The following is a 27,676-nucleotide window of genomic DNA, read 5'->3' on the forward strand; positions in this document are numbered from 1 at the left end:
GTATATATCTGCAGCGGTGCGAGTTGCATCGCCACATTTTAAATGTATGCCGCAAAGATTTGACTAGATAATAGACGTTGGGGGGTATTGATAGAATCTCGTGGTTTTGTAAGTATTTAAAAATGTTTGCACTTGTGGTGTAGAGCATTGTATTCCTGGATCCTAATCCTAACTGCTGGTTTGTAAAAAAAAATGAAAATTTTGATTTTTTGAAAAAAATATTTAGAAGAAACATTATATAGTGTTTTTGAAAACTTGTATTTAAGTATTTTGTTCTTATCTAGTTAGTACAGCCGCTACAATAGCCATTAAGAAATAACAAAGAATAGTACTTATGTACATTAAAAATTACCAAAGTAATGACAATACTAGTGGTGCATGGCATCGTGTTTTAAGACAAATTGCTGGAACTTATCGTACCAAAAATTAATTTTTTTAAAAAACTTTTTTAAATCTTTTTAAAATTGACTGAAAAATCTAGCATTTTTACATTGTGAAAATTTTGAACGTTTATTCGCTGCAAAGATGTTTTAGAGACAAAATATCGAAGCGCCGCGTCGCAGTATAACAATAAAAAATGGTATGAACCAGTAGAAATGTAAACAAAACTTATATTATTATTAAAATCTTTAAAAAATGTCTAATTATCATTATGGCCGCCGAATGGCTTTTAACTTCCCGTAGGATAAGTTATAGTAATCGCAAAAAATTGAAAATGAAAAATTTTATATATCTTTACGTTTCAGAGGTTTCGAACATTTTGGCATACCTTAAAAAAATGGATGTATGTGTGTGTGTATGTGTGTGCGGATACAAATTTTGTCGACGATTTCGGGAACACGGATGAAGCGATTTGAATAATTCAAAAAATTCGATTCGTATTGATAAGGAGACGTGCTGATTAGTTTTAGTGAAGGCAGGTCAAGCCGTTCCGAAGATATGGGGCAAAAAGTGCCAAAAACCGGAACTCAGTTTTTAAGAGAACGGAGCGTCCGATTTGAATAATTCAAAAAACATTTTACTTTGTACTTTCAAAAAAAATTTACAAAATGTGTATACATTATTAAAATCTCTATAAATATCTGATAATTTGATGTACATATGTCCAATAAACATTTTTGACCGCCAAATGACATTTTTTAACTTATTTTTATTGAGAGTCCATAACTGCTGGACCTGCCTCCCCAAAAGTTTAATCAGTTCTTCATCATGTCATGTTAAATGTTTTTTTTGAATTATTAAAATCGGACGCTCCGTTCTCTTAAAAACTGAGTTACTATTTTTGGAACTTTTTGTCCCGTATCTTCGGAACGGCTAGACCTGCCTTCGCCAAAAACTAATCAGCACGTCTCCTGATTAATACGAATCGAATGTTTGTTTAATTATTCAAATCAGTTGATCGGCGTTCCCGAAATCGTCGACGAAAATTTGTATCCGCGCACACACACACACACACATACATCCATTTTTTCTAAGGTATGCCAAAATGTTCAGAATCCTTTGAAACGTACGTAAAGATATATAAAAAATTTCATTTTCGATTTTTTTACAATTACTATAACTTGCCCTACGGGAAATTAAAAAAATTAGATGTCTTTGATATTTTTGTCTTATCTAATTAGTATCTCCGCAACAATAGCCCATAACCATTAATTATTATCATTTATAATATAGGTAATATAAAAAAGCAAATGATAGTACCTATATACATTAACAAATTACCGAAGTAATGACAATCTAGTGGTGCATGGTATCGTGCTTTCAAGCAAATTGCTGGAACTTCCCGTATCAAAAATTAAAATTTTTGAAAAAACGTTAAATTTTTTTTTAAACTTCGAAAAAATTAGTTTTTAGAGAATTTTCACAATTTAAAAAAAAAATTACTAAATATTCTCGATTTTTTTACGTTTTAAATTTTTTTGAAAGTTTTGTACTGTTATTTGCTGCGTAGCTATTTTAGAGACAAAAAATCGTAGCGCGTAAGCGCCGCGTTGCAGTCTAAAAGTTAAACATTGGTACGGAACCCATAGAAATATAAACAAAATTTGTACTTCTTATTAAAATCTCTATAAAATATCTGATAACTTGATGCGCATATATATGTCTAATGACCATTTTTGACCGCCAGATGGCTTTTTTTACTTTTTTCATCTCCGAAACCACTAGACCTGCCTTCCCAAAAATTTAACTAGTTGTTCATTTGGTCAATACAAATAAAATGTTTTTTGAATCATTTAAATATCTCAAAAACTGAATTATCATTTTTGGCACTTTTTACCCCGTATCTTGGAAACCGCTGGACCTGCCTTTGCCAAAAACTAATTAGCACGTCTACTTATTAATACGAATCGAATGTTTTTTGAATTATTCAAATCGGTTGATCCGTGTTCCTAAAATCGTCGGCGAAAAATTTGTATCCGCACACACATATATCCAATTTTTCTAAAGTATGTATACCAAAATGTTGGGAATAATTTGAAACGTAAAGATATAATCTGATATCTTTCAAACAGTTTTTGAATGTTCTAAATCGGTTCAGAATTTAAAAACGTGAATCTTTATCGAAATGCACATATGTATTTCCAATTTTGGTGTCAAATTATTCATAATGACTTAGTTTTCTGTATTTCACATGTAAATCGGATCCATTGCCTAAGCAAGTCAAAAATACAATGGCAACTATTTTTCCGTAAATTACAAAGTAGTTTACGATCACAAAACGTCTTAACAGCTTCTATTTCAATAATGAATAAAGACAGAATCAGTCCAACTTAATTGAAAATGATTTCATAAATAAACATATAAATTATAAAAACCCTGTCATTTATTTTATGGTCGTATGATTTTTATTATTTATTATAAATGTATAAAATTATTGAGCTAAATCGTCAGGTGTAATATAAGGCATGGAACAAGGGTTGTGTCGAGATCCAAATGAGAAACTGTAAGGACCCTTAGAACCAGGATGGGTTTTCGCATAATACGCAGCAGGTCCTGGTGACTTGAATGTTGAATATTCTTTCGTACGAGACGTCAAGGAAAATGAACCATTGCGATGCTATCGAAAAAAAATAGAGAAAAAAATAATAATTACATTAAATTGACACATAAATTAGAATTGACATGTAGCTTTTTAGAAGGCAACCAAATGATTGGCCTATATCTATTAAATTTATTTTATTATTAGAATTTATCCGATAGTTATGCCCCAAAGAACTGTTTTGACTTTAAAATACATTACTATATATATATATTTTCAAGTAAAAACCGATATCACTACTGCTTGACATCAGGATGCTCGAAGCAGGTACCGAACCTGCAATCTTGTGCTTGGATATAATATAATTAGAATTGACACGTAGCTTTTTAGAAGGCTACCAAATGGTTGGCCTATATCTATTAAATTTATTTTATTATTAGAATTTATCCAATAGTTATGCCCCAAAGAACTTTTTTGACTTTAAAATATATTGCTATATATATTTTCAAGTAAAAACCGATTTCACTACTGCTTGACATCAGGCTGCTCGAAGCAGGTATCGAATTTGCAATCTTGTGCTCGGATATAATATAATATAAGAATAACCAACCATATATGATTTTTTTTAAAAATATGTTAATTTATAACCATATTAAAGTAAAATATCCCTATAAGTGCAACATCAACACCAATTACAGACACTAACCTTATAAACATCAGGATTTCCCAAATAGTATGTCGCAGGACCAGGTGATTTCCAAACTTCAGTAGAATCTCTACGGGACGTTATACTGAACCTGTTGATTTATTAAAACACGTTTATAAATATTTACATTTAGTTAAAATTAGAGGAGCTCTAGATCATGTGCCCCAAAAATTATACGTACGCCAAATCATTTATTGTCCCAGGCAAGGAATAGGCACATGGTCCTGGTCCCACGCTGACGGTAGGCACATTTATTCGGCCTCTCATAGAAAAGGCTGGTGCATTGTCCTTTAATTTCGGTGAGTAGGCCGCTGGACCAGGTCCTGTAGATTTCTCAGGAAGCGTACTTCGAGACTTCAAGGAAAACATGGGAACGGTGTCTTTTCCATATCGAGATACCTGGTCAAAATAAAATAGATCATAATTAAAACTGCCGAAATGGATTTATAGCAGTTATATTTAGGGTATATTGCTTAAAATTAGATCAACTGCATTTAATGAGATATTATATTAACTAAGTTTATATTATGACCCATATAGTTCCTCCTCACAGATTCCAAAAATTTTATTAATTGTATTACCAAAACCAGAATTTTTTACCAAAATTGAACAATAATAAAATAAGTAATAATGAAATAAAATTAAGAAATACTTAGAATAACTTACCCCTTCAATTTTATAGCATGGACCAGGTCCTTTATTTGCACTGTACAAAGGTGTTCTCTGGCCAAATGAGTACATAGGCAAACGTGGTCTGGAAAAATATGATTTTGTTATTCAAAATTAAATTATATAGCTAACTCTTGTGTAATCACAATACATACTTCCGAACATCATGGCATGGAAACCCAACTTCTGGTGGCAGACCATAGGCTCCTGGCCCTGGACCAACTGGTGGACATGAAGGCATCTCGAAGGCTTTAACGTTTGCACCGAACTAGAAAACCTGTAAGGTTTTACCATAATTAATTAGCATTTGCAATTTTTTTTAACAAAGGTTAAAATGTAATTATCATATTTGAGTTACATATAAACATACCAAAAACAGTAGGTCCTCCTGAAGATTGCGGTATCTTATTTTCTTGGCACTTTTTTATTTTTTTAGAAATTTATTTGCATTTTTAACTTTTTTTTCACTTCACATTTTGTTAAGTAATTTTTTTGTATTTTTTTTAGTTTATCCAAAAAATCACATTATAAAATTAATTTTTAATATTTATTTGGTTATTACATTTTTATATATTTTTTTAAATTTTTATATTTTTTTTACTTTTTTAAATTGACATATTTTTGTTCTAATTTTATTTTAAAAACGGCGCAATCTTGGATTGTGTAGCAAAATATGTATAAATTATATTCGTTTAAACAAATTCATAAAAATGAATTTTATGAAAATGTACAGCAACAATGCCATCCTGTAATAAATAAAAATAAGATAAATTATGTATCCTAAAATAATTAAAAAGTAATTATCAAAAATAAGTAAATCAAACAAATAATCAACAAATCTATTTATATTAGATTAAAAAGTGGAAGTGTAATTAGGAATAAAAATCATTCTTAATTGTGATGAAGAAATAAAATAAAACCAGTAAAACAAAAAGAACTTACATAGGTGACAAACTTGAGAAAAAAAATTGTGGGTTGGCTAATTTTTCGCACGTGGATGAATCAAAAACTTTCACTCACATGGTCTGAAAATTAAAAAAAAATACTTTAATTATAAAATTTTAACATATTTGGTTATATTAAAATATATACTCAATGTTTCAGCCTAGGGGATTTCTTAGTCACAACACAAAAGATAATTGCTATTTTTTTCATGTTCGAGTTAATGTGTTTACATACAATCTGGAGACAAATCTATTCCAAACAGAATCTCCTGGCTGTGCGTTTAATGCAGGTTTGTCTTGAAATCCTATTTTAGATTTGTTTTGAATATATTATCCTTTTTTCCTAGGAATATAATGAAATAATTCAGATTTCACAATGATATACAATACTGTAACAGGTTACAGTTAGAATAAAAATATTTGTTTTTTCAGAAAGATAATTTATTCTATATATAAATTAGTGCACATTGATGAATAAAGAAAGAAAATCCAAAACAATGTATGCATATGTTGCACATGATAACATAAATGAATCGTGTTTGTTTAAATTAGCACTCTTATTCCAGACACATTTTTCAAAAAATGAGATTCGATATCTAAAAACATAATAAAGTTAAATGACAACAGACTGAAATTGATCATTAAATTCAAAAAACGAATCTTAAATTTCAACTTGTATTATAAAACAGATTAAAATAAAATGAATAATGACTTATGTGAATATCAGCGATACAATAAAAATTATTCAAAATACATAAAAACTTACAATTACCTACACTAAAATATTACTTATTTTAGGAGTATAATACAATTACTAGATCAATGTTTTAGTCAGTCTATATGTGTTATATTTGAAATCATTTGAATTTGTTCATGTTAGAAATTACAAGTAATAAATAATAGGATATATTGACTAGTGCTGTACTTGAGTAGTTTTCTACGAAATAAAAATATAATATTTTTATAGAAACTTTGATACAGCAAAAAATCAAAACCAAAACAAAAATAGTTGGGAACAAATTCACATAGCTTCAAAAACTTAAATACAATTTAATTACTATGATTGTTATCATAAATTATTTTGGTTACTTTTTATGCTTTTTCACATTGTTGTTTGAAGATGTTAATATAGAATAAATATAATGAGTAAGCTTCGGTTGTTAAAATATATATACAGAGACTTTCTGATTAATAACTATTTTTACAGGTATTTTCAAGCATTTTCTTAACTAAAGTATAACCCTATCATATGCCAAGGTTTAGTAGTATTTACAAAGCTTCTAATGATACACTGACTTGTAACAGAAATAAAACGATTAAATTAAATTTAGGAAAATTAAACAGTCATGCACAGTCCCAAGTGTATCGTCAGAAGCCACATAAACACACACTCTAAAGAAAAATAGATAAACTTATAAAGTATGTATAACAATTTACAAAACAAAAAAATTTCTTGTAAGAAAACATAACAAATCATCAAAGAGGCATAGAATATTTGAAGTACGTCTGTTGTGGAAGATTTTTGCAACAATAACCTTACAATAAGTACTTGAGAAAATTATTTCTTCTATATATAGGTGACCATTGTCACAAACAACTTTCTGATCAACAACAGTATTATACGATTAAAGCAACAAGACTATGCTGTTTAAAGTTTTTTTTTACATATTTGTTTTCATTTTTATTTATTTTTCACACTCATTTTAAATCGCGCAGCGCATTTAGCAAGCTTAGAGGTATTGCTAAAAACAATTGCTGGTTAAAATACTGAAATCCAGAATTCAATTGAACCAGTAATAAGTAAGTAAAAAATTAACTTTTTCCTACAATATATATTTTGTTCATGGTTAAAATCCAATCTTTGATCATTAGGTGCTGAATATTTTGCAGCAATAAGTAAAAATTAATTGCATTAATGCAGAATAAGATTAGAATATTATAAAACGTCAAGTAAAACAACAAAATTAAAGAAAATATTTAAAACTCTCTAATCCGATAAACCTCGGGCAAAAATTTATACAAAAATAATTATTAAAATCCAATAAATAAATTTGAGTAAAACCACTAATCAGCATATTTATTTCTAGCCCAAACCTCAGAACTTTCTAAAGAAGCTCGCGATGTAGTTTACCGCTAAGAGCACTTCAAACAGGCGCCTTTAACATCAAAGTCTAATACCATTAATTTTGTCTCTTCGGTTCCATTCCTACTACCCACGGCACAAATTAATTTAGTCTCATTGGCACGAATTCTCCAAACTACACCACCAGAACCACCACTAGACAAAGCTACCAAATTTCTAATAAACTCTCCTGTTTTGACGTCCCACAATTTGACTGTACCATCATCGCTAGATGTGATCACAAATCGCGAATTGAATTGAAGGCAAGTGACGGCTGACTGGTGCTTATTGGGACCTGAAATTGAAATATGACTATATTATTTAGAGCAGAAACACTTGCAATGTAAAATTGATATTCATCAATATTGTTCAAATAAACATATGTAAGATTTCTAGGATTTTATTATAAATACCTGACAGTGTCTGCAGGCATTGCCCACTAATGATATCCCAAACTTTAACTGTTGAATCTGCATTTCCAGAAACTAATATATTATTCCTCAGTTCCATTCCTGATGTCAAACTCTGATGTCCCATCAGTGTATGTTTGCAAGAACCGGATTCCACTTCCCAAACGCGAATAGATGTGTCCAGTGAACCAGAAACCACATGAATTCCATCAAACTGCAACAAAATTAGTTAATGGAATTTGTGCATAGAGAAAAATAAGTGGCACATATAATAAATATAATGTTAGAAGCTTCATTGACAATTTGTTATCATTAAATTTCGGAACTCTTATTCAACTTTAATTGAATAGGCTCAACAAAACGTTCAAACCTTTTACTAAGTAATCATTAGCTACTATATAAACTTTAATAATAATTAGGAAGAGTTTCTACAAATATAAAAAATAGTTTAGTTTTTATTTGTAAAGCAAATAAAATTTCAATTTTATATATATATATATATATATTATATATATATATATATTATATTATATTATATATTATATTATATTATATATTATATTATATATCATATATTATATTATATTATATCATATATTATATTATATTATATATTATATCATATATTATATTATATTATATATATATATATATATATATATATATATATATATACTTGCCACAATATTACATATAACAAAATATTAAATTATCAATTTACCTGAAGTGAATACACTCGATTTGTATGACCCTGTAATGTGTGCAGACATTCTTCACGTTCAGGATTCCAAACCTTGACCATGTAATCATAGGCTCCGCTAACAACTAATCTACCATCATACTGAACACAACGGACTGCAGCCAAATGACCAACCAGGACATGTAAACAGGTCCCATGCGTAATGTCCCAAACTCGCAATGTTGCATCTCTAGAACCACTTACAACCCTGCAAGAAAGATGTATTAATATTTTAACCATATTTTATAGAAAAGCTAACAAAACATTCATGGTCAACATGGATAATGTAATAATACATCAATACATCATGGGCTAAATAAATAAATAAAAATATTGTACGATTTTACCTAAGAGATTATATTTATTTATTTTTTTTAAATCATTATATCCATATTTTTTTAAAATGTTTTTGTAAATGAGTAGATATATAATTTGCTTCGGAATTTGGCACCAAAAACATATATTTTTTCAAATATTGTTTTCAATTTTTTAGAACTCACTTATGATCATGTAGATGCATACACCTAACCGTACTCGTGTGGCCATATAGTGTATGTGTGCATTCACCAGTATCAGCATCCCAAACTTTAAGTGTCCTATCAGTGCTACCGCTTATAATTACACTACCAGACATCTGAGATGACCAGACACCACCCGTGTGACCTACTAATGTCCTTAAACACTGAAAATATATACGTGTATATTGAAATTAATGATTAGATAGAGACTCAAATTGTTTTCTTGTCAACATTTCTAGCTAGCTGATTCTTTTTAAAAATCAAATTTTCATGTATCCCAATAGTCAGATATTTAAGAATGAAAATGAAAATCACTAGCATTGGTCAGATTTTGTATTTTTGAAGCCTATTTTTATTCTTAAAGCTATACTTGTTTTCCTTTCAGGATAGGTGTAAAAATTATTGTATAATAAAAAAACTGACATTATTATTTAAGAATTTCATTACTTCAGCATATAATTTGAATATAAAGTATATTTTATTCATTTACAGTGTGCCTAAAGATACCTACATATAAAGATAAGAAAAGTCAAACCAAAAACACATTTTTGGGGCAGTTTATCAAAAAAAATTGCATAATGTTCATTAGCAATCACGTTTATTCTTCAATAATAGATCTGAGTTATAATATAGATAGAATTTTTATTACCTTGCCAGTGACTGCAGACCACACCTTCAAAGTATTGTCATCAGAGCCACTAACAATCCTATTGCCTGAAAATTGCAAACAAGTAATCACATGATCATCATGACCCTTTAATACTTTTGGAGGTCGTACTGGTGCCGATCGCCAATTCATTTCTATCGTATGTTGACGCATATACGCCGCCTGTAAAAAATAAATATTAATAATATGGTAACAAAAGATTGACTAGAAGGTATAACAAAACGTACTTTCCAGGGTGACCTTGTATTAACAAGTTTCATTTTATGGTTTCGTCTTTGTTCTCGAACATTGTGGATACCGGCTTGTCTACACTTTTCTTTCCAAAGCAGATTATCATCTGCTAAGAATCTGAAAATAATAAGATACATAGGTAAGAAAAAATATATTACAATTTTCTTTTTAGTCACTGTGATTAATATATTCGGTGCCTCATTCAAAAGATGTTATCATGCGGTTTGGAACTCTAACATATTTTTGAAGCAAAATATGTCGGCTCAACAAATATCAAACCTTTTACTAAGTAATCATCGGCAGTTTATTTATATATATATATATATATATATATATATATATATATATATATAAAGCGAGAGGTTTTTCTTCAGATGGTGAAATAATATAATAAAATTGTTTCTTGGGCATCCATCCAGTAATTAAAAAACAGTTTTAATGAAAAATGTTTTTATTTAAAGAACATACGTTTCGGGTCTTGATTTGACCCATCTTCAGTGCTACAAATAAATAATTCAGGGTTACAAATTAAAACAAAATAAAAAAATACATAATTAACAGACAAAAATAAGTAAAACAATGTATATGAAAAGTATATATGAAAAACAACCATAAAATAAACAATGTAAAGAAACTCACCATACAAATAAACTTTGAAAAACAACCCAAAAACACAAAATTGCACGAAAAAATAAATAAAAGTGAAATAAAAAAATTGATGAAACGTCGAGTTATGAAATTTTTTTTTTTTTTAAATTTTTCATAACTCGACGTTTCATCAATTTTTTTATTTCACTTTTATTTATTTTTTCGTGCAATTTTGTGTTTTTGTGTTGTTTTTTAAAGTTTATTTGTATGGTGAGTTTCTTTACATTGTTTATTTTATGGTTGTTTTTCATATATACTTTTCATATACATTGTTTTACTTATTTTTGTCTGTTAATTATGTATTTTTTTATTTTGTTTTAATTTGTAACCCTGAATTATTTATTTGTAGCACTGAAGATGGGTCAAATCAAGACCCGAAACGTATGTTCTTTAAATAAAAACATTTTTCATTAAAACTGTTTTTTAATTACTGGATGGATGCCCAAGAAACAATTTTATTATATATATATATATATATATATATATATTTCTTTATTTGTCTTTAGTTTTTTTTTTATATTAACTATAGTAGAGACACCACTGGGCATATCTACTGATTTGTAAACAATTTTAAACACTTGTCAGCATTCTCTGCTAAATATAATTATTTTTATAGATTTCAGGATGAAAATAAAATAAATAAAAAAAACAATCATCAGCAGTAAAATTACATTACTGAAATAGCTAACTAAGTGACTAATATATTTCAAGAGATATATAGAAAACCTCGTTGAATTAGTAAAACAACAATTAACAAAAGTAATATTAAAAACAAGAACAGGTGCATTATCAAAATTTGAGTACAGTAAAATGCCAATATTATTAAATATATAATATCGTGAATATGGTTAAAAATATGAGTTATCAGTATGCCAGGCACTTTTATAATTAGTAAATTATAGTTATAACATTTTTTAGTTATAAATATTTAAGGTATCATTAAATTAATCGAATTTTTTGATAAAAACATAAACTTCTCCTTCGGGAAGTTTATAATTTCTTCTTTGTTGCAAGTTTGTCAATTTGAAAAGGTTATTATCTCCAATACTTGCTCTCACTTGTTTAACTCAAAACCTTCGACACCATATGTCGCAGACAAATAATATATAACTGTAACAAATGTAGCTGAATGTACTTAGTATAGCTTGCTATGAAAAATATATCAAAAAAAAAAAATGTCGTGTTCACCCATTAACTTTACCATCTGCTTATGGTAAAGTGCAGCTTAGGAATAGTGCATAAAGAACTTAAATTAATACATTCAAGAAATTAAATTTGATGAAATATAATTAATTTCAAATGCTTATTAGAATACACAAATTCATGGTCCTCCAAAAAACAACAGCAACTATATGCTAATTAGTTTTTCTTTTCATTAGCACCAAGAATCCAATTCTGGTATTTGGAATAGGAAAAGAAAGTTATGTATTTTCTTACCTCCAACTCCGGCAAGTCTGGGCTGCTCTCAAAAGATCTCTTGGTTCTAGGAAAGACAATACATTAAGAGCCAGTTCTTTTGGAAGTAATGAAATAAAATCACGCTGGAATTGCGGCTCGATGACCTGCATCATATGCCGCACTTGCTGAGGTTCACAACGTTCTATCAGCTGGTCAACCGCCAACAAACGCTCTGCGTGAGACCATCGCTGGAGAAAACCAATATAAATTAACATTGTTTTCACTAAAGCAAAATAAATACTACTAGCATTGGCTTCAAAGCTTTTTGTTAAATAGTCAGTTACCAAACTTACCAAAAATTGCAGTAACCATTCCGTCATTTCCGGCGGAGGATTCTCTTTACTTGGAATAACACTTCGTGGCGTTTTCTTTTCACCAGTAGAACTAACATGTCCACTTGGAGTAACACAAACGTTTCTAATATAACCCATGCCTCCTTCAGAATTTTTTCTTATTGCACTTTCTTCTAACATACTTCTATTTAAAATCGAATCATCTGAAAATGACTTCTTGTTTGGAAGAGAACACTCATCTTCTAATTTCCGTTTCCGATGTACTCGTGCCTGAATCATGTTATGGCTTTCTTGTAACAATTCGGATTGTGTTATTGTATCAATTTCTGAGTTATGTGAGACGTCTATTTCTCTCGTTATCAAGTCATCATCAGATTCATCCTCTTGCTAAAGAAATAAAAAATTACTGTGATTAAATGTAAAATTAACTTTATAACTTCTCGGTACAAGAAGTAAAAGTAAAGTAAATTCTGTACAGTAAAGTCTGTACAATATCAAAAAAAGGATGTGATGTGAAGTTTTATGCAAGAAGTAAATAGCAATTCAACAGATTTCTATTGTATTGATTTTACATCAAAGTTCTTACGATTCTTACCGATGAGTCAGCTAAGCAACTACACGTGCAGACTTCTTCCTCATCGCTGCCATCCTCACAGTCAGCCCAGCTGTCATCTTCATATTCAATTTCAACCTCTCGAGCTTCAAGCACCACCAAATCTTGATCTGGTTCGTTAATTGCAGCACATGCTTCAGGTATATCTAAGTTTTCGTCCATTTCATTTTGTTTGTTATTTGAACCATCTTTAGCAACATCATTGTCTTCAGTATTATCATTATTTTCTAACGACAATCTATCGATTGTTATAACCCCGCACAAATTAACATCGGCTGGTTTTTCGAATACATTCGCACTCGTATCCAAGTTTGGTCCAGGATCCGAGACACAAAGTCTCGAAGCAGAACTGCTTGGACCAGCCTCGCAGTCGATTCTGTCCAGACTTTTTGATAAATTTATCTTAACACTGCCTTTCCTTGACATGTCGTACGTTAGACTACTTTTTGGAGTTGTAACTATGTTTTCGGAACCTTTGTTTTTACTACTAGCATCGTGCTTGATAATATAACCAGAGCACTTGAGTTTTCGAAGGGTTTCACTGGTGGAAAATATGCTCTTTGGTGTAGTGGTTAAAGGCGGGGACTTGACAGAGGTACTTTGTTCATTATTGTTATCATTGGGTTGCACATCGTCTTCATTGGTTTCCATAGCATTTTGTACAGATTTATTGTCGCTCAAAGAATCTTCCTGCGGCGTCGTAGCAGAAGCATCACATTTATTGGACTCTTCATCAGGAAATTCTAAAATTTTACTTAATTTCTGCGAACATTGGGGTGTTGAGGTAATAGGATAATTTACAACTTCATTAAAATTCTCATATTGGCTACTACTACACTTCGATGACGACGGTCTATATATTTGAGAATTGGATTTTGATGCTAGATTCTTGTCTTCTATCAATTCAAAAACATTGATAAGTGAAGAATGGTTTACATTGATTAGAGCGTTTTCTTTAGAAAAGTCTTCACGCTCAAGTTTTTCTAAATTTGGTATATCGGTAAGATAATGGCAATCACTTAAACTATTTGTGGCTTTTCTACGATCTAGGCATTCACTTTCATTGCTATCTATTATTTGTTTCATAGAGGGCCTTAAACCTAAAACGGCCAATTTGATAATTTGTTCAGTTTCATTCGAACACTCTGAAACGGGCGTAGGATTTGGATTATCTATTATCATAACGTCTTCAGTCTGAGTCTCTTCATTTATGGTGGCTGCGGCTTGGGGTTTCCCCGTGCAGCTGAATGGAGGTGTATCGGTTACTACTTTTGAAAAATTACCGGAATTCGAAGAACATGCTGGGTCCATTCTCAGAACTGGGCGCTATCTGGAAAAGAAAATATTTTGATAAAGGACCAACAACAACAATAGTAATGATTATATCTGTAGTAGAAAATGTTATGTAAATATTTATATTTATTGAAATATATATGTTTTTGACCTGACTAGTAATCATTATTTTAAAAGCCTTCACTTTAATGAAACTTTATTTCCTAAAATAAAAATACCATTTGATGGTAAGAAGATATTAAATAATATGGATAAATTAAGGACAAATATGCGCACATCACTCCATCATGATTAATCTATATACTGCCTCATTTATAAGGTGTTATCATTCGATTTGGAACTCTAACATATTTTGGAAACAAAATATGCCGGCTCAACAAATATCAAACCTTTTACTAAGTAATCATTGGCAGTAAGTTTATGTTACTTAAGGGGGTATTCTAGTGTAGAGCGATGAATTTTAGGTCATTTTTAAAGTGTCGTAAAAGAAAGCAATGAATGTTTTTACTATCCATTTTTTACCACTTGTTTATTGATATTATTAAAATACAGAACAAAAATTAAAAAATAAAAAAGTTGAAAATTGTAAAAACTGGCAAATGATGAAGTGGGTGGTCTCAAAAAATTGGCACCTCAGTCTTGACATGATTTCAGCCCTCCTAGCCATCGAAAATGCAAAAAATAAAAAGATTATTAATCTAAAATGATGTCGCAATCGCCTGAACTAGCGATGAGTGAAAACATTTTTTTTACAAATTGGCGACTCTTTGAAAAAAAAGTGTTTTTTTTTACTGTTTTTTTGAGTTTCTCGAATTTTTTAAAAATAGTAAAAATTGGAATTTGGGGATAATCCTAGATCGGGCTATAGTCTATAAACAAGACTCTTTAAACATTTCAAGTGAATCGGTCTATTAAAACTCGAGAAATCGTGTCAACAGTACTGAAAAAGTCTGTTCTGAGAAAAACGCATTTAAAGTTTTGCGTGAAGCCAAACCAGTATGGAGACCGAGTCAGTAAAATGCCTGTATTTCCAAAAATAATTCAAAAACCTTCTCGTACCCATATTCTTAGATAGTTAAACTTTGAAAATATGAAATAAAAAAAATCGATTTTTTTGAAATTCTACACTAGAATGCCCCCTTAAGTAGCCAACAGAATCCCTAAGATATTTTAGGAAGTGTAAAAAACCTCACCAAATTTGTGGGTAAAAATATATTAAATAATAAAGATAAAGTTAGACACTTAAGGATAAATATGCGCACATCACCACTTCAGAAAACTGGTGTAAAAAAATCAGAATTTTAACTTTTTCGAAACTATTATTTTGGAAAGCAACATGAATTGAATTATATGAATTTAATTTCAACTATTTCATGAATTGGAAATTCGTTTATTCGATGTTTTTGAGGAGTTTACTCTCAAGGATTTTCGCTATTCATAAATACTTAATTAAAATGCTGTTTTTCGTATTAAAAATTCTGTTTTTGATTGCCCTATCTACTACATCTTAATTCATCGTTGATATCACTACGCCAAATTTTAACTTCTTCTACCTTCATAAATTTGGCTTTGCTTTAACGATATGACCGTTGGGTACCTTTCCATTATTTTTTTTTGAGGGTGCACATATAATAGTTGGCATGTGATTTACTAACACAAAACTATTAGACAAGGAAGGGGACCTATCTGTTTTGTAACCGACTTTCAACGCTCGTCGAGGCATCCCTTGTCAAAAATCTTGTCTAGGACAACTAGAACTTGAGTTCAATGACAGTAAGGTATACTTTTTTTTGTCAATATAGATCAGTAGTTTGTGACCTCTGAATACCCGGTTAATAGTAAACTCTTCCATTTTTGTCTGATATATAGATTTAACATTTTAAAAATCCAAAAAATTCATTATGCTTATGGTCGTCATGTAAATTATAACTCCTAGTCGTAGACGTTAAATCTATATAGATACAAGAAGTAAAATTTTGGCTTAGTGATATCAACGTTAATCACACTAAATGCAGAGCAACTAAAAACAATTTTTAAAACAAAAACTTAATTTTACAAAACATTATTAGCAGCATTTAGTATTAGTATTTGCATTATCTACTGCAAAAATTTCCTCATCATTAAACAATAGATTTTCTAATTAGCAAATTAAATTAGTTTCATTAACTTAATAAAATGCTTGGCATTTTTTTTTTTGACTATATTGGAAGTTTTATTCAAGGTAATTTTTTAGATTTCTTTTTTTTCCTACGTTTGCTGCTATTTTAAATATATACATATTTTATGATCTCTTTGCTAATTTTACATTTTGAAAATTTGAGTTTTGCCAAGAGTTTTTATTTACTTTTTTCATTAGGCATTCTTGTATAACAGGCATGATACGTTGGCAAAAAAGATTTTGGTTTGGAAGTTGTTCAAATAGTTTTATTTTTATCACTTGTAATAAAAATATTCTGAGTGCAACGTCGATAGTAAATGATAGTTTGTTATATTTCTATATTTATTTACTTGGCCCATGGCAATGATGTAATAGAATTAGTGTGCAAATTATAATCTAAAGATAATAAAGGAAAAACATTAAAATGCTACAACAATGAATTAAAACTTCGAAACCTCAAAAACATTGATAAAACGAATTTCCATTATTATTAGATGATTCCATGATTAATTAGTGATTATATTTGAAATAAGCTTTAATAATTCTTTGAAAAGTTATGATCAATTCAAGTAAGAAAAAAATAAAGATTCTACGCAAAAAATATGCTTTTTCATGCCTTACGTGTTAATGCCTTTCAAAATTTTATACGAATGTCACCTTTCTTATGAATAATTAAATATTTTTCACTAATTATTTTACATAGATCCATACCTCATTACATTTTCGTGGAATATAAATGAGAATGACTATTTTAAGACAAATCACAAAAGTGTTCACTCGGCTCTTAAATATTCGATTATTAAAATGTTAAAACATCCAAATGCATAAAAATATATCAAATTTATAATTATAATATAAAGAAAATATTCAAGATCTCTTGCACATTTTGCAATCTAACTGTAATTGACTCATGATTCACAATAATAAATGATTATAACATAATACAATCAATAAAACAAAGGAATGTAAGTTTAAGTATGTCTCGATCACTTTCCAATTATTTATCTTTATCTAAGTTAATTTATATCATTTAATAAACAAAACATTTATTAAAGTGAATCATACCTCGTTTGAATTACCACTGCAGAAATCGAGTCGAGGCCTTTTAAATATTTGGCATAACAGGTAAAATTTAAAAATAACAAGATATATCTGAAATGTCACATTCAGAGCACTCTAACAACAAGTAAAATTCATTCATTTACAAAAAAGATCTATTAGAGTAAATAAATATGAGATATCAATAACCTGGTTTACAAAATAAATTGTCAGACATAGTTAATAATAAATGAAATGATAAAGTAATGGTAAAGATTACATTAGATTAAACGTAATAGATTGAAATACAATGCAAATGTTACAGATGTAATATTTTGAATTTAACGGTTGTTAACACGTTGCTATGGCAATAGACCAAAACAGTTGAAGCTATATTATCCTAAACAGTATGGAAATATAATATATTCATATTGTATTATTATTGTATAATTATATTATACTCTATTATTAAAAAGATTGTGATTGTGTTGAGAGTGAAAAATATTTGTAAGTTTATATTTACCAATGTAGTGTTAAAGTTTATCCTGAACACATCTTATATAAAATTTGCCTTCTTTGCCTGCGCTTTTGTTTAAAGTTTTATAGTTAGTGAATTGCTGTAAGTCGATGCTCTGTACGTTGAGGAATTTTAATCTAGAACTGTACTTCAATTATATCATAATTGAAAATAAAGATTTTTCAAAGACTAGATTATTGCTTTTATAATATATTGTTACAGTCGCTGATGCTAAGAACAAGTTTGTAAACATAATTTTGTGTTTTCCCCCGATGTTTTAATTTGTATTTTTAGTCTTAAGGTTAATTAGTTCAGTAGTTTTATAAACAATCTGTAATAAATATATTTTTAACAATATATAAAAAAAAATACAAAACCGATATTTTATATATATCTACTATTTATTAAAGACACTACGTTTGCTTATGGACTTAAAAAAAAATGTAAATGGCATACAACCTAAGATGACATGTAATAAAGTTGAACATGAATTTCATGAAATGAAAAGAAAATCCTCATTAATACACCCACAGGATAAATTTGTTTGATATTTATGGTACATAAAATATCATAAAAATCACTTGAAATATATAATTTATAAATTAACAATTTTTTATAAGGTGTATTCAAAAATAATATTAGAAACTTATTGGGAAAATTAATTGATGATTTTGATGATTTTGAATAGATGATAATGCAGAAATAGTTGAAATGTAACAAAATTTTAATGTAAATTTCAACGTATTAATGTATGATCCATCCATACTATCTTAAAAGCACTAATTTTCTTATGTAGTTCCATTTAATATGAAAACTATAAAACATTTGCCTACAATCTAAGGCAAAAGAAATCCTACAATCCAAGTTTAAGGAAATAATAAATCTGTAACTTAGTTCTATAACAAGAAAGATAAAAAATAGTTAAAGTAAATATAAATATAAAAACGAAATAAATTCAAATGAATATTATACATACAAAAGTAAATTTCCAAATTCTTGCTATAAAGTGATACAATCATTATAAAATATTATAGGCCTACGAAAGGTGGTTGAACTATAAAAAATCATTAAAGTTTGAAATAATGAGCTGTGTATATGTATTCCGTTCTGTGCTCCTACTGATCACCGTTGACGTGTCCTTTTAAATAAAATATAAATATAAATATAAAGATATAAATTGGAAACGCCATGATTATTTTTTAGTGAAAAACAAAATTTATTTTCGAAATAATAGTTAGAAATTGTATGAAAGTCCATTATTTACACATATCAGGAAGTTCATGCCAAAGACTTGCCTCAAGGTAAAATTCCTCTTACAGCTGTTTATTTTATACCGGTACAGCCTGGAAACATTGCCAACATCTTGAAATTTACGAATACGTTTTGTTTTTCCAAAAATTTGCAATTTAAGTCGCGAATTATCACTAGTTTATACACATGACGAGTATACTCGTCAACACACAAAACTTTGCCACTTCTCAATGAACAGTAACTCAGGTCAATCACATTTAACTGGTTACAAGCACTAATGATTATAAAGATCCATTTTATAATAAAAATTAAGAATTTTATACAACCCAAGGTAGATCATAAAGTTTAATAGATATTTTATCCTCATCAATTAAAAATATTTTACAATTTCCAAACCAATCCCACACAAAATCGGGTTCACACGCTTCCAATATTCGAAATTTTTTTTCAAAAAAGACTAGGATTCAGCACAAAGCTCATCGAGAAGAAAAGACCGTTCTCACATGAGAGAGGAGGAGCCTCAGGTGTTTTGTCCTTAATTTACTCAGGTAGAAATTCTTCGGGGCTCGCATTGTGTGATCTCGATAGATCGTGCGACGCTCCATCGTAACTTATCAAAGACTTATCTGTACAATGGCTTCGAAAAATAACAATGGCAAAAATGCAAACAAAAATAACAATTTCGACGTAAAATGCGTAGGTTTCCAAAAATTTGGAATTTACGATAATCGACAAAATATTATAGCGCTTTACTGTAACCCATATACTGCATTCACAATTGTGATTTTTGTGCTGTGCTACAATTTGTAAAATAAATAATATTTAAATATAAATAGCATTATAGATAAAAAAAGAATGAGTCGTTTATTTCATAATTGAAATATCAATGTTAATGGAAAGAATTTTGATATTTACTGAATCTCACTTCGAACTAATCTAACATTATTATTAACAAATTATAGTACTATGACATTTATAAACTTACTAGCAAACCCGACGAACTCCGTTTCGCCACCAGATGGTTTCGCGAGAAAAATGAAGAAATTTATTGTTTGTTTTATATTTAAAAAGGAAAAATTTGATTTTATTACACAACAAAAATGAACTTATTTCGATCACAAAAATGAAGTATTTTTTAGTTAATACTTCTCTAAGTAAATGAAAGTAAATCCGCAAATTATCCGTTTCATTGAAGTGCTCTTTGGTAAACCACATTTTTTGTTTTTTGGTCTGACGTTAACACAAACAAAGCGGATGGTTTCCCAACTCGTGAACAGGCAACGTATAACTGCCCATGTAAAAAACAATGATTTTCTTAATAATCTATTTAAAATTTTTATCCCGCAAACACTAAGCGATTGGCCTTGCGACTTGTTATTGCAAACGCAAGGCGAACTGGAAATTGCAATCGTTTGAAGTCAAACGGAAGACCAGTCGGAATCATTGGTATGTCACCAAATCGTCAGCAATTTTTGATTGAATGGTGAAATTTAGTGCGTGTACATCATTATTCTTTGCGGCAAGAATTGGTCGTTAGCTTAACCAAGCATAATTCTCACTAATGTTATATCCCGAACTTTTAATTACGGTGCATGAAGTTCCAAAAATTTGCATTAAGGCACGATGCCATGCATCACGAATTTTTTTAGCTATAAACGTTGCGGAGCCCGAGACCTTTCCAACGAATGCAAAATTGTCGAAATCGGTTCGTGCGTTCTGGAGTTATTTCGTCAGGAAGGAAAAACAGACTTATTTTTATATATGTGTAGATTACATTTAATAAATGCAAACAGGATTTATTAAATCTAATAAACTTATAAATGTCATAGTCTTATCTTTAGTTTAAGGAAAAGTTGATTAGATTTAAGTATATTTGTACTAATGAAATCAGCTGAATTAATTAAGTATAATAGCAAATAGCTAATTTACTAGATTACAAGGTTAATAAAAACAAAAAAGGTAATTTAAGTATTAAAGTAATTAAAATAATGATAATTCACGCTTGATTTGATTGGAATAATTTTTTTTAAACAAATTTGTAATTTAAAAAAAGAAAATAATATAAACTAAGTGTAAGTAAAGTAAATAATCGATATAATTCAAAAAGAATCGAGATTTTGGCTATTCAGATAAAATTTTGTAGTTTATTTCAAGTATGAAGTTTTTCTTTTTACTAAGAACTAATCAATATGATTGCCAATCGATATTTAAATAAAAAAAACTTATAATATCTGCAATTGTATTAAAATAAATTATATTATTTACATTTAATTTATTTATTGCAGTCTATTCGTGGACGTCTCAACGATAATTATATAAAAAAAACAATTTTCATAAGCCTATAATATTTTAGGACGTTCATTTAGTTCCTAAACTATATCAAAAATCAATCGTTTATCAAAATCGTCAAACTATTCATAGGCCTACAATATTTTAGGACGATGACATTCAGATTTTGTACTAAATTATACAAAGTTTCATCAAAATTGCAAAACTTCTCACAGGCCTATAATATTTTAGGATGTTCATTCAAATCCTGAACTATACCATACCCTTTGTATGATGTATAATTAGTATAAAAAACACATTATTCCACCTTTAATGTATTTCTATAATCATGACACTTTTTAAACTTTAAAAAGTGTTATGATTATAGATTTTATGGTTTTATGAAACTTTGTATGGTGTAGTTCAGGATCTGAAAGAACGTTCTAAAATATTATAGCCTTTAAAATTTAAAACGTTTTAGAACGTTCATTCAGATTTTGAACTAAATTATACAAAGTTTCATCAAAACTATCAAACTTTTCATAGGCCTATAATATATTAGGATGTCCGTTAAGACCACGAACTATTATTGATTTGATTGATTTTTAACAAAATTTCATCAAAATTATAAAATACAAAAATTAATAACAGAGAAACTGCCTGCTAGATCATACCTAAAACTAATCAGCACGATTCCCAATTGATATTTTAAACAGTATTTAATTTTTAAATTCTGTTCAGGATTTATTTTGAATACGTTGACCAAAAATGCTGCATTCTTCTGATAATGCTAAAAAATGGCTCGACCGATCTTCTTGCAAAACTAATCAAACGTAAACAAGTTTCATTAAATGGCTTTTAAGATTTTGAAATAATATAAATAATTTTTATGCTTGAAAATCAGCTAGAATTAGGTGACCTGTACAAAAATGTTTCTCCATATTTTCTTCATTTGAATACATATCTTGTAGTATAAATAAATTACATTAACTTGTTTATAATAGAAACAAGTTCACTTGGAAAACCTGAATAAATTTATATACCAAGTAAAACTTCTCATAGGCCTATAATATTTCAGAACGTTCATTTAGAAGAGTCTTTCTCAAAGTAATATCCAGAGGGTCGATAAGAGGCCCCTAACTAAATTTTAATACATGTATACACTGTTTTAAAAAGCGTTTTATTTTCTCTCTCTGGTAAAATTTTCTAATTGAAGAATGTAAGGTTATATAACTAATATAGCGCACTATAATTATATTATTAAAATGAAAAATAATGTTTTTTTTAGAGATCATATAGATATGCAAAATTTTTTTATATAGCTACAAAAATTTTGATCTTCAAAGGGGGCGCTGGAAGAAATAAGTTTGAGAAATGCTGATTTAGATCATGAACTCTAACAAAAAGGTTCATCAAAATTGTCAACAAAATAAACAAATATGAGAAAATGTCCTTTAATTCCCAAATATCCCTCGAATGGATTTTAACTTTTTAAAAATTAGTGCAGAATTTTTTGCTCAAAGGCATGACTAAAGCAAGGTAGTACGCACTATGCAATTTTTTACTGTAATTTATTACTAACTTAATAAACATATTACCATTACCATTTTAGTGGTCTGTTTTCCGGTTGTATGGGTATACAAAATTATACGAAAGCATTTTTTCTAAATAAATTTAACGATGGGAAATAAATTAGAGAACACCCTCTTCCAGCTGTTACGAAGTCTCAGCTGATTGTAGAAAAAAATAGGATGGGATTCTGAAGACGATACCTGGAAATACGTTCGTCATCACTTTAAGATCTCAAACTTGAAATTGGAAATAAATACCAGGGATTATTTAATAAATAAGACTAAAAATACCAATCTTAGGTTCCAATCATTGACCTCGTGTTTGCAAAAATTTGTTATCCTGAAATTTATTACAAAATAGTAAGAACAAATTGAAACCTGTTTGATAACTTGTCCAGACAAAAATATACTAGGACGATAATATTAAGACTAACTAGTTGATATGTGTAAATAATCGACTTAATCAATAAAAAAATAAATTAATTTATGAGTGATTAGAAGTATTCCGAGTGGATTTATTACACATAATTGAAAACGAACGTACACATCAACTCGGAGTATTTTCTAAAAGCAAATTTTCAAAAATCAACAATTTTTATAATTGAACCAGTTTCCGTAGGACTATAATGATTTAGTATGTCCATCAAGACCAAGAACTCTATCGTTATACCAAGTAAATCATCTAATTTAAATTTTAACAAACTTCAAAAAAAACTACTCATTTTCTCAAAGTTTGATGAATTTTTTAAAATTAAACTTGTTGTATGACCGTAATATTTCAGTAAGTTCTATAAGACCATGATATATATCGCCAAAGAAAGTTCCATAAAAATCGGCTTAAATTTTTTTCAACAGTTAATTACAAGAACGGCTCGGTAGATTTTTACCTAAAACTAAACAGTATCATTCCCAACTAATATCTTTCGAACAGTTTTTGATTTTCTAAAATCGATTCGGTAGTATGAGCTTAAATGTGGACGAAAAGTTTAACACTTTTCTCCAAATTACAAAGAAACGGCTCTGCAAAGAAACGGTTTTTGATTTTCTAAAATCGATTCGATAGTATGAGCTTAAATGTGGACGAAAAGTTTAACACTTTTTTCCAAATTACAAAGAAACGGCTCTGCAGAACGCCGCACAATACTGGAAAACAATAGCCCTCATCGAGATACATCGAATGGCTTTTAAATTTTTGAAATCGGTCCAGCCGTTTTTGAGAAAACGTCGATTTACGGCAAAAAATCTGTTCACAGACGCACACACGCACACACACACATACATACTTTTCCAAATTTGGTATCATTCGATTCAGAATGGCTTGAAACGTCGAGAAAACATAAAATTAGCGAGTCGGATTTTTTTATGAAAACAAACTTCTCCTTCGAAAAGTTAAAATATAATCCCAATGAAATCTGAGGCTCCAATCATTAAACTCACCTTTGCAAAAATTTGTGATTTTGAAATGTATTACAAACTAGCAATACAAATTTATACCTGTTTTTTCAAAATCTTTTTCAGACAAAAATATACCAGTATGATAATATTGATGTGAAAGCAAATCTGTATCACAATTTTATATAAATATTTGCTTTGTTATGCAGAAAAGTTCAAATAATATGCGGGCAATTATTGTAAAGTATAACACATGTGTTAAATGAGCCTAAAAAAATGCTTTTGTTCGATGGACAATATTATTTTTTTTCACGGGGCTTCAAAATGTAATTTAAAATTAAACAATAGGGGCTCATATAGTACAATAAAAGGTTTTAGAATAAATCTCTTACTGTAAATTTATATATAAAGCCTAATGAAGGCTTGAAAAATGTCAGGGACATTCAAATCGAAATGAAAGTAAACAAATAAATGTAGAGGCTCAAATATATATTAGAAAAAATGATTTATGTTAGGTTAGGATTAATGTTAGGTTTTAAAACAGAAATACACCAAGAATCCAAAACTTAATAATGACACAGTTTTACCTGTTTCAAAACACCAAACGAATCCAGTGCAACAGAAACAGAACAAATAAAATTAATATTATGGAATATGGAATCACATCGATAACGCTTTAAGAACATACAAAACTCCTATGAAGACAACATACATGAAAACCCTTATAGTTTCATGATATGTAAATCTAAACCAAAATAAGCATTTAGAAAATGCCAGTTATATGCAATCACAAGTGATAGAACAAGAACCACTGGGAGTAGTTGAATAAGTATAGAGTATAACCCAAATTTGAAAAATATTCAAAATTCTATGAATATCTATGAAGACACAACCTCTATTACAACAACCATGAGAACTCTTCTAGTTTCATGATATATGAACCTGAAGCAAAGTAGGCACAATTTAAAATTACAAATCTTAACAAAATTGTCAGTTGTATACATCCGAAAGCTGATTCTGTTAAGACATTGAAGTCAGACTACCCGTAAAGACATGAAAGAAAGAAAAAATAGAAAATTGTAGAACAAGAAGCACTCAAGGTGGTTGAACTAGTAAGAGGTTACTCAGATTTGAAAAATGTTGTAACTGATTTTCATTAAACCAATTATGTAATTGAAGAAATATATGTAATTTTGTATGTTATACGAAAAACATACAGAATTCCTACAAAAACACAACATCTATTACAACAATATAAAAAACAACTGCAATGTGTGCACAAATTAAAATTACAAATCTTGTAAGTTATATGCATTGAAGAGCAGATCATGTATATCCATAAGCAACATATGCTAAATTTAATTTTATAACATGAAATGAAAAGGTAAATGACAGGAGAAGCACTCGAAGTGGCTGAACAACAAGCATGGGGTTTTTATGAGCTTACCTAGATTTGCAAATTGTTATTTTCAACATAACTAATTTTTATTTCATCCGCCATGTGATTGAGGAAATACTTGCAGATGTATTTTGCATAGAGCTTCAAGAATACACAAAACTCCTATGAAAACACAACATCTATTACAACACCCTTAAGAACCTTATTAGTTTTATGATACAAAATAGTAGAAAAAATTGGTTCATAAACCAAGGTATGCAGGATTTAAAATTACAAATTGTAAGTAATTGCCAGTTACATATATTCGAAAGATGATCTTATGTTTCGATAACAACATGAAATAAAAAGGTAAATGACAAACTCGTGACAGTAAGAGAAGCATTTGAGGTGGTTGAAGAGGCATGAGGTTTTTATGAGTCCAGATTTGCAAAATGTTTTTCTAACCATAACTAATTTTTATTCAATCAACCATGTGATTGAAGAGATACTTGGAAATCAAAAACACTTACAATTATGATACAAAATAGTAGGAAAAATTGGTTCATAAACCAAGGTATGCAGGATTTAAAATCACAAATTGTAAGTAATTGCCAGTTACATATATTCGAAGGATGATCATTTGTATCAATAACATGAAATAAAAAGGTAAATGACAAATTCATGATAGAACGAGAAGCGCTTGAGGTGGTTGAAGGAACATGAGGTTTTTATGTTACAAAATATTATTTTGAACATAACTAATTTTTATTCAACCGCCCATGTGATTGAAGAAATACTTGTGCATTGACTAGAAAAACGAGTTTTTACTTTTTGACAGTTAAATATTGAACTAACAAACAAGTTGAGATAATAATTCAATTAAATTTCTAAAGTTCAATTATTTCCTGGAGTATGCACAATGCACGAACTTATTTCATTTTACCTAATTATTCCAATTGTTAAAATAAGGTTATATTTTAGTATATCGACCTTTGAAAACAGATCCTAAAAATTCACGGCCGTGAAACGGAAATCAGAGGACACTGCACGCCAATATAATTTCGCCAAGGAATGCAAAAAATGATAACCTTGTTCAATATTGAAGCAATATCTATAAAATGTTGGATCTGCTCCAAATAACAGAAATTCGTGAATGATAGCTATAACAACAAAAGTGCTGATAAAGCATCGATAAAAGGAAATTTTCTTACGTCATTATAATAACTAATTGCATTCGTGATATTCCAAATTTGTTTACAACCAAAAGCATGCATCCTTAAAACATGAAAAAATATAAATTACTTATATAATATATAAAATTCTATTAAAAAATCCACCAAATAAGTAAATTCATAATTGCATACTTGACCAAGCCCGATGTGTAATCCAAATGTACATTAATCCTACTTAAAATATCACTGCAAAAATTTACTGAACATTGCATTTATTACAAAATATTGTTAATAGTATTAAAATATTTATAAATGTATCACATGGAATTTAAATTGCACTGCACGTCTAAATAAATACTAACCAATAATTTATGAACTAACACAAGTAGCCATACTGACACTACAAAAGAATATTTTTGACTTTCAGCGTTGGGTGCACTGCGAGTAAGACATTGACCACTGGCACCAACCTCGCTTGGAAATGATTTACGCGCGATAATTAAATATCAACACATCCATGTTTTAAAAAAAAAAGAATGAAATTAAATTACTTACATTTATATAATTACAAAATATTACAAATATACTCATATAAAATTAGTGCGATCACAATGTTTTAAATCTATATTATATAATGATA

The 27,676-nt window shown here is 29.0% G+C and overlaps 2 protein-coding genes across 2 annotated transcripts; both read right to left on the reverse strand.

Moving 5' to 3' along the window:
* Nucleotides 1-2,872: 2,872 nt before the first annotated feature.
* LOC113383421 (outer dense fiber protein 3B-like) lies at nt 2,873-4,821 on the reverse strand. The gene is made up of 6 exons (XM_026621689.1): nt 4,726-4,821; nt 4,511-4,632; nt 4,353-4,440; nt 3,868-4,085; nt 3,687-3,777; nt 2,873-3,058 (listed from the first exon to the last, which is right to left on the reverse strand). Exons 2-6 carry the CDS (start codon nt 4,594-4,596, stop codon nt 2,873-2,875), a joined length of 669 nt encoding a protein of 222 aa, XP_026477474.1. The 5' UTR covers nt 4,597-4,632; nt 4,726-4,821.
* A 1,587-nt stretch (nt 4,822-6,408) lies between these two features.
* Nucleotides 6,409-27,400, reverse strand: LOC113382916 (F-box/WD repeat-containing protein 7-like). Its single transcript, XM_026621165.1, has 10 exons — nt 27,229-27,400; nt 12,981-14,328; nt 12,386-12,772; nt 12,072-12,280; nt 9,983-10,103; nt 9,738-9,917; nt 9,071-9,252; nt 8,553-8,778; nt 7,835-8,045; nt 6,409-7,716 (listed from the first exon to the last, which is right to left on the reverse strand). The coding sequence occupies exons 2-10, from the start codon at nt 14,307-14,309 to the stop codon at nt 7,433-7,435; spliced, it is 3,129 nt and encodes a 1,042-aa protein (XP_026476950.1). The 5' UTR covers nt 14,310-14,328; nt 27,229-27,400; the 3' UTR covers nt 6,409-7,432.
* Nucleotides 27,401-27,676: the final 276 nt, after the last annotated feature.

This window comes from Ctenocephalides felis, unplaced genomic scaffold, assembly GCF_003426905.1.
Source record: "Ctenocephalides felis isolate EL2017-DRISC unplaced genomic scaffold, ASM342690v1 CF-g0.4_SCAFFOLD_03570, whole genome shotgun sequence".
Classification (NCBI taxonomy): domain Eukaryota; kingdom Metazoa; phylum Arthropoda; class Insecta; order Siphonaptera; family Pulicidae; genus Ctenocephalides; species Ctenocephalides felis.

Coding starts and splice junctions, on each gene's coding strand:
- LOC113382916 (XM_026621165.1), bottom strand. CDS start 14,309: ATGGACCCAGCATGTTCTTCGAATTCCGGTAATTTTTCAAAAGTAGTA. Junction 12,773..12,980: donor GTTGCTTAGCTGACTCATCG/GTAAGAATCGTA, acceptor TTATTTCTTTAG/CAAGAGGATGAATCTGATGA. Junction 9,253..9,737: donor GGTCTGCAGTCACTGGCAAG/GTAATAAAAATT, acceptor ATATATTTTCAG/TGTTTAAGGACATTAGTAGG.
- LOC113383421 (XM_026621689.1), bottom strand. CDS start 4,596: ATGCCTTCATGTCCACCAGTTGGTCCAGGGCCAGGAGCCTATGGTCTG. Junction 4,086..4,352: donor CATGCTATAAAATTGAAGGG/GTAAGTTATTCT, acceptor TATTTTGACCAG/GTATCTCGATATGGAAAAGA. Junction 3,059..3,686: donor GAAATCCTGATGTTTATAAG/GTTAGTGTCTGT, acceptor TTTTTTCGATAG/CATCGCAATGGTTCATTTTC.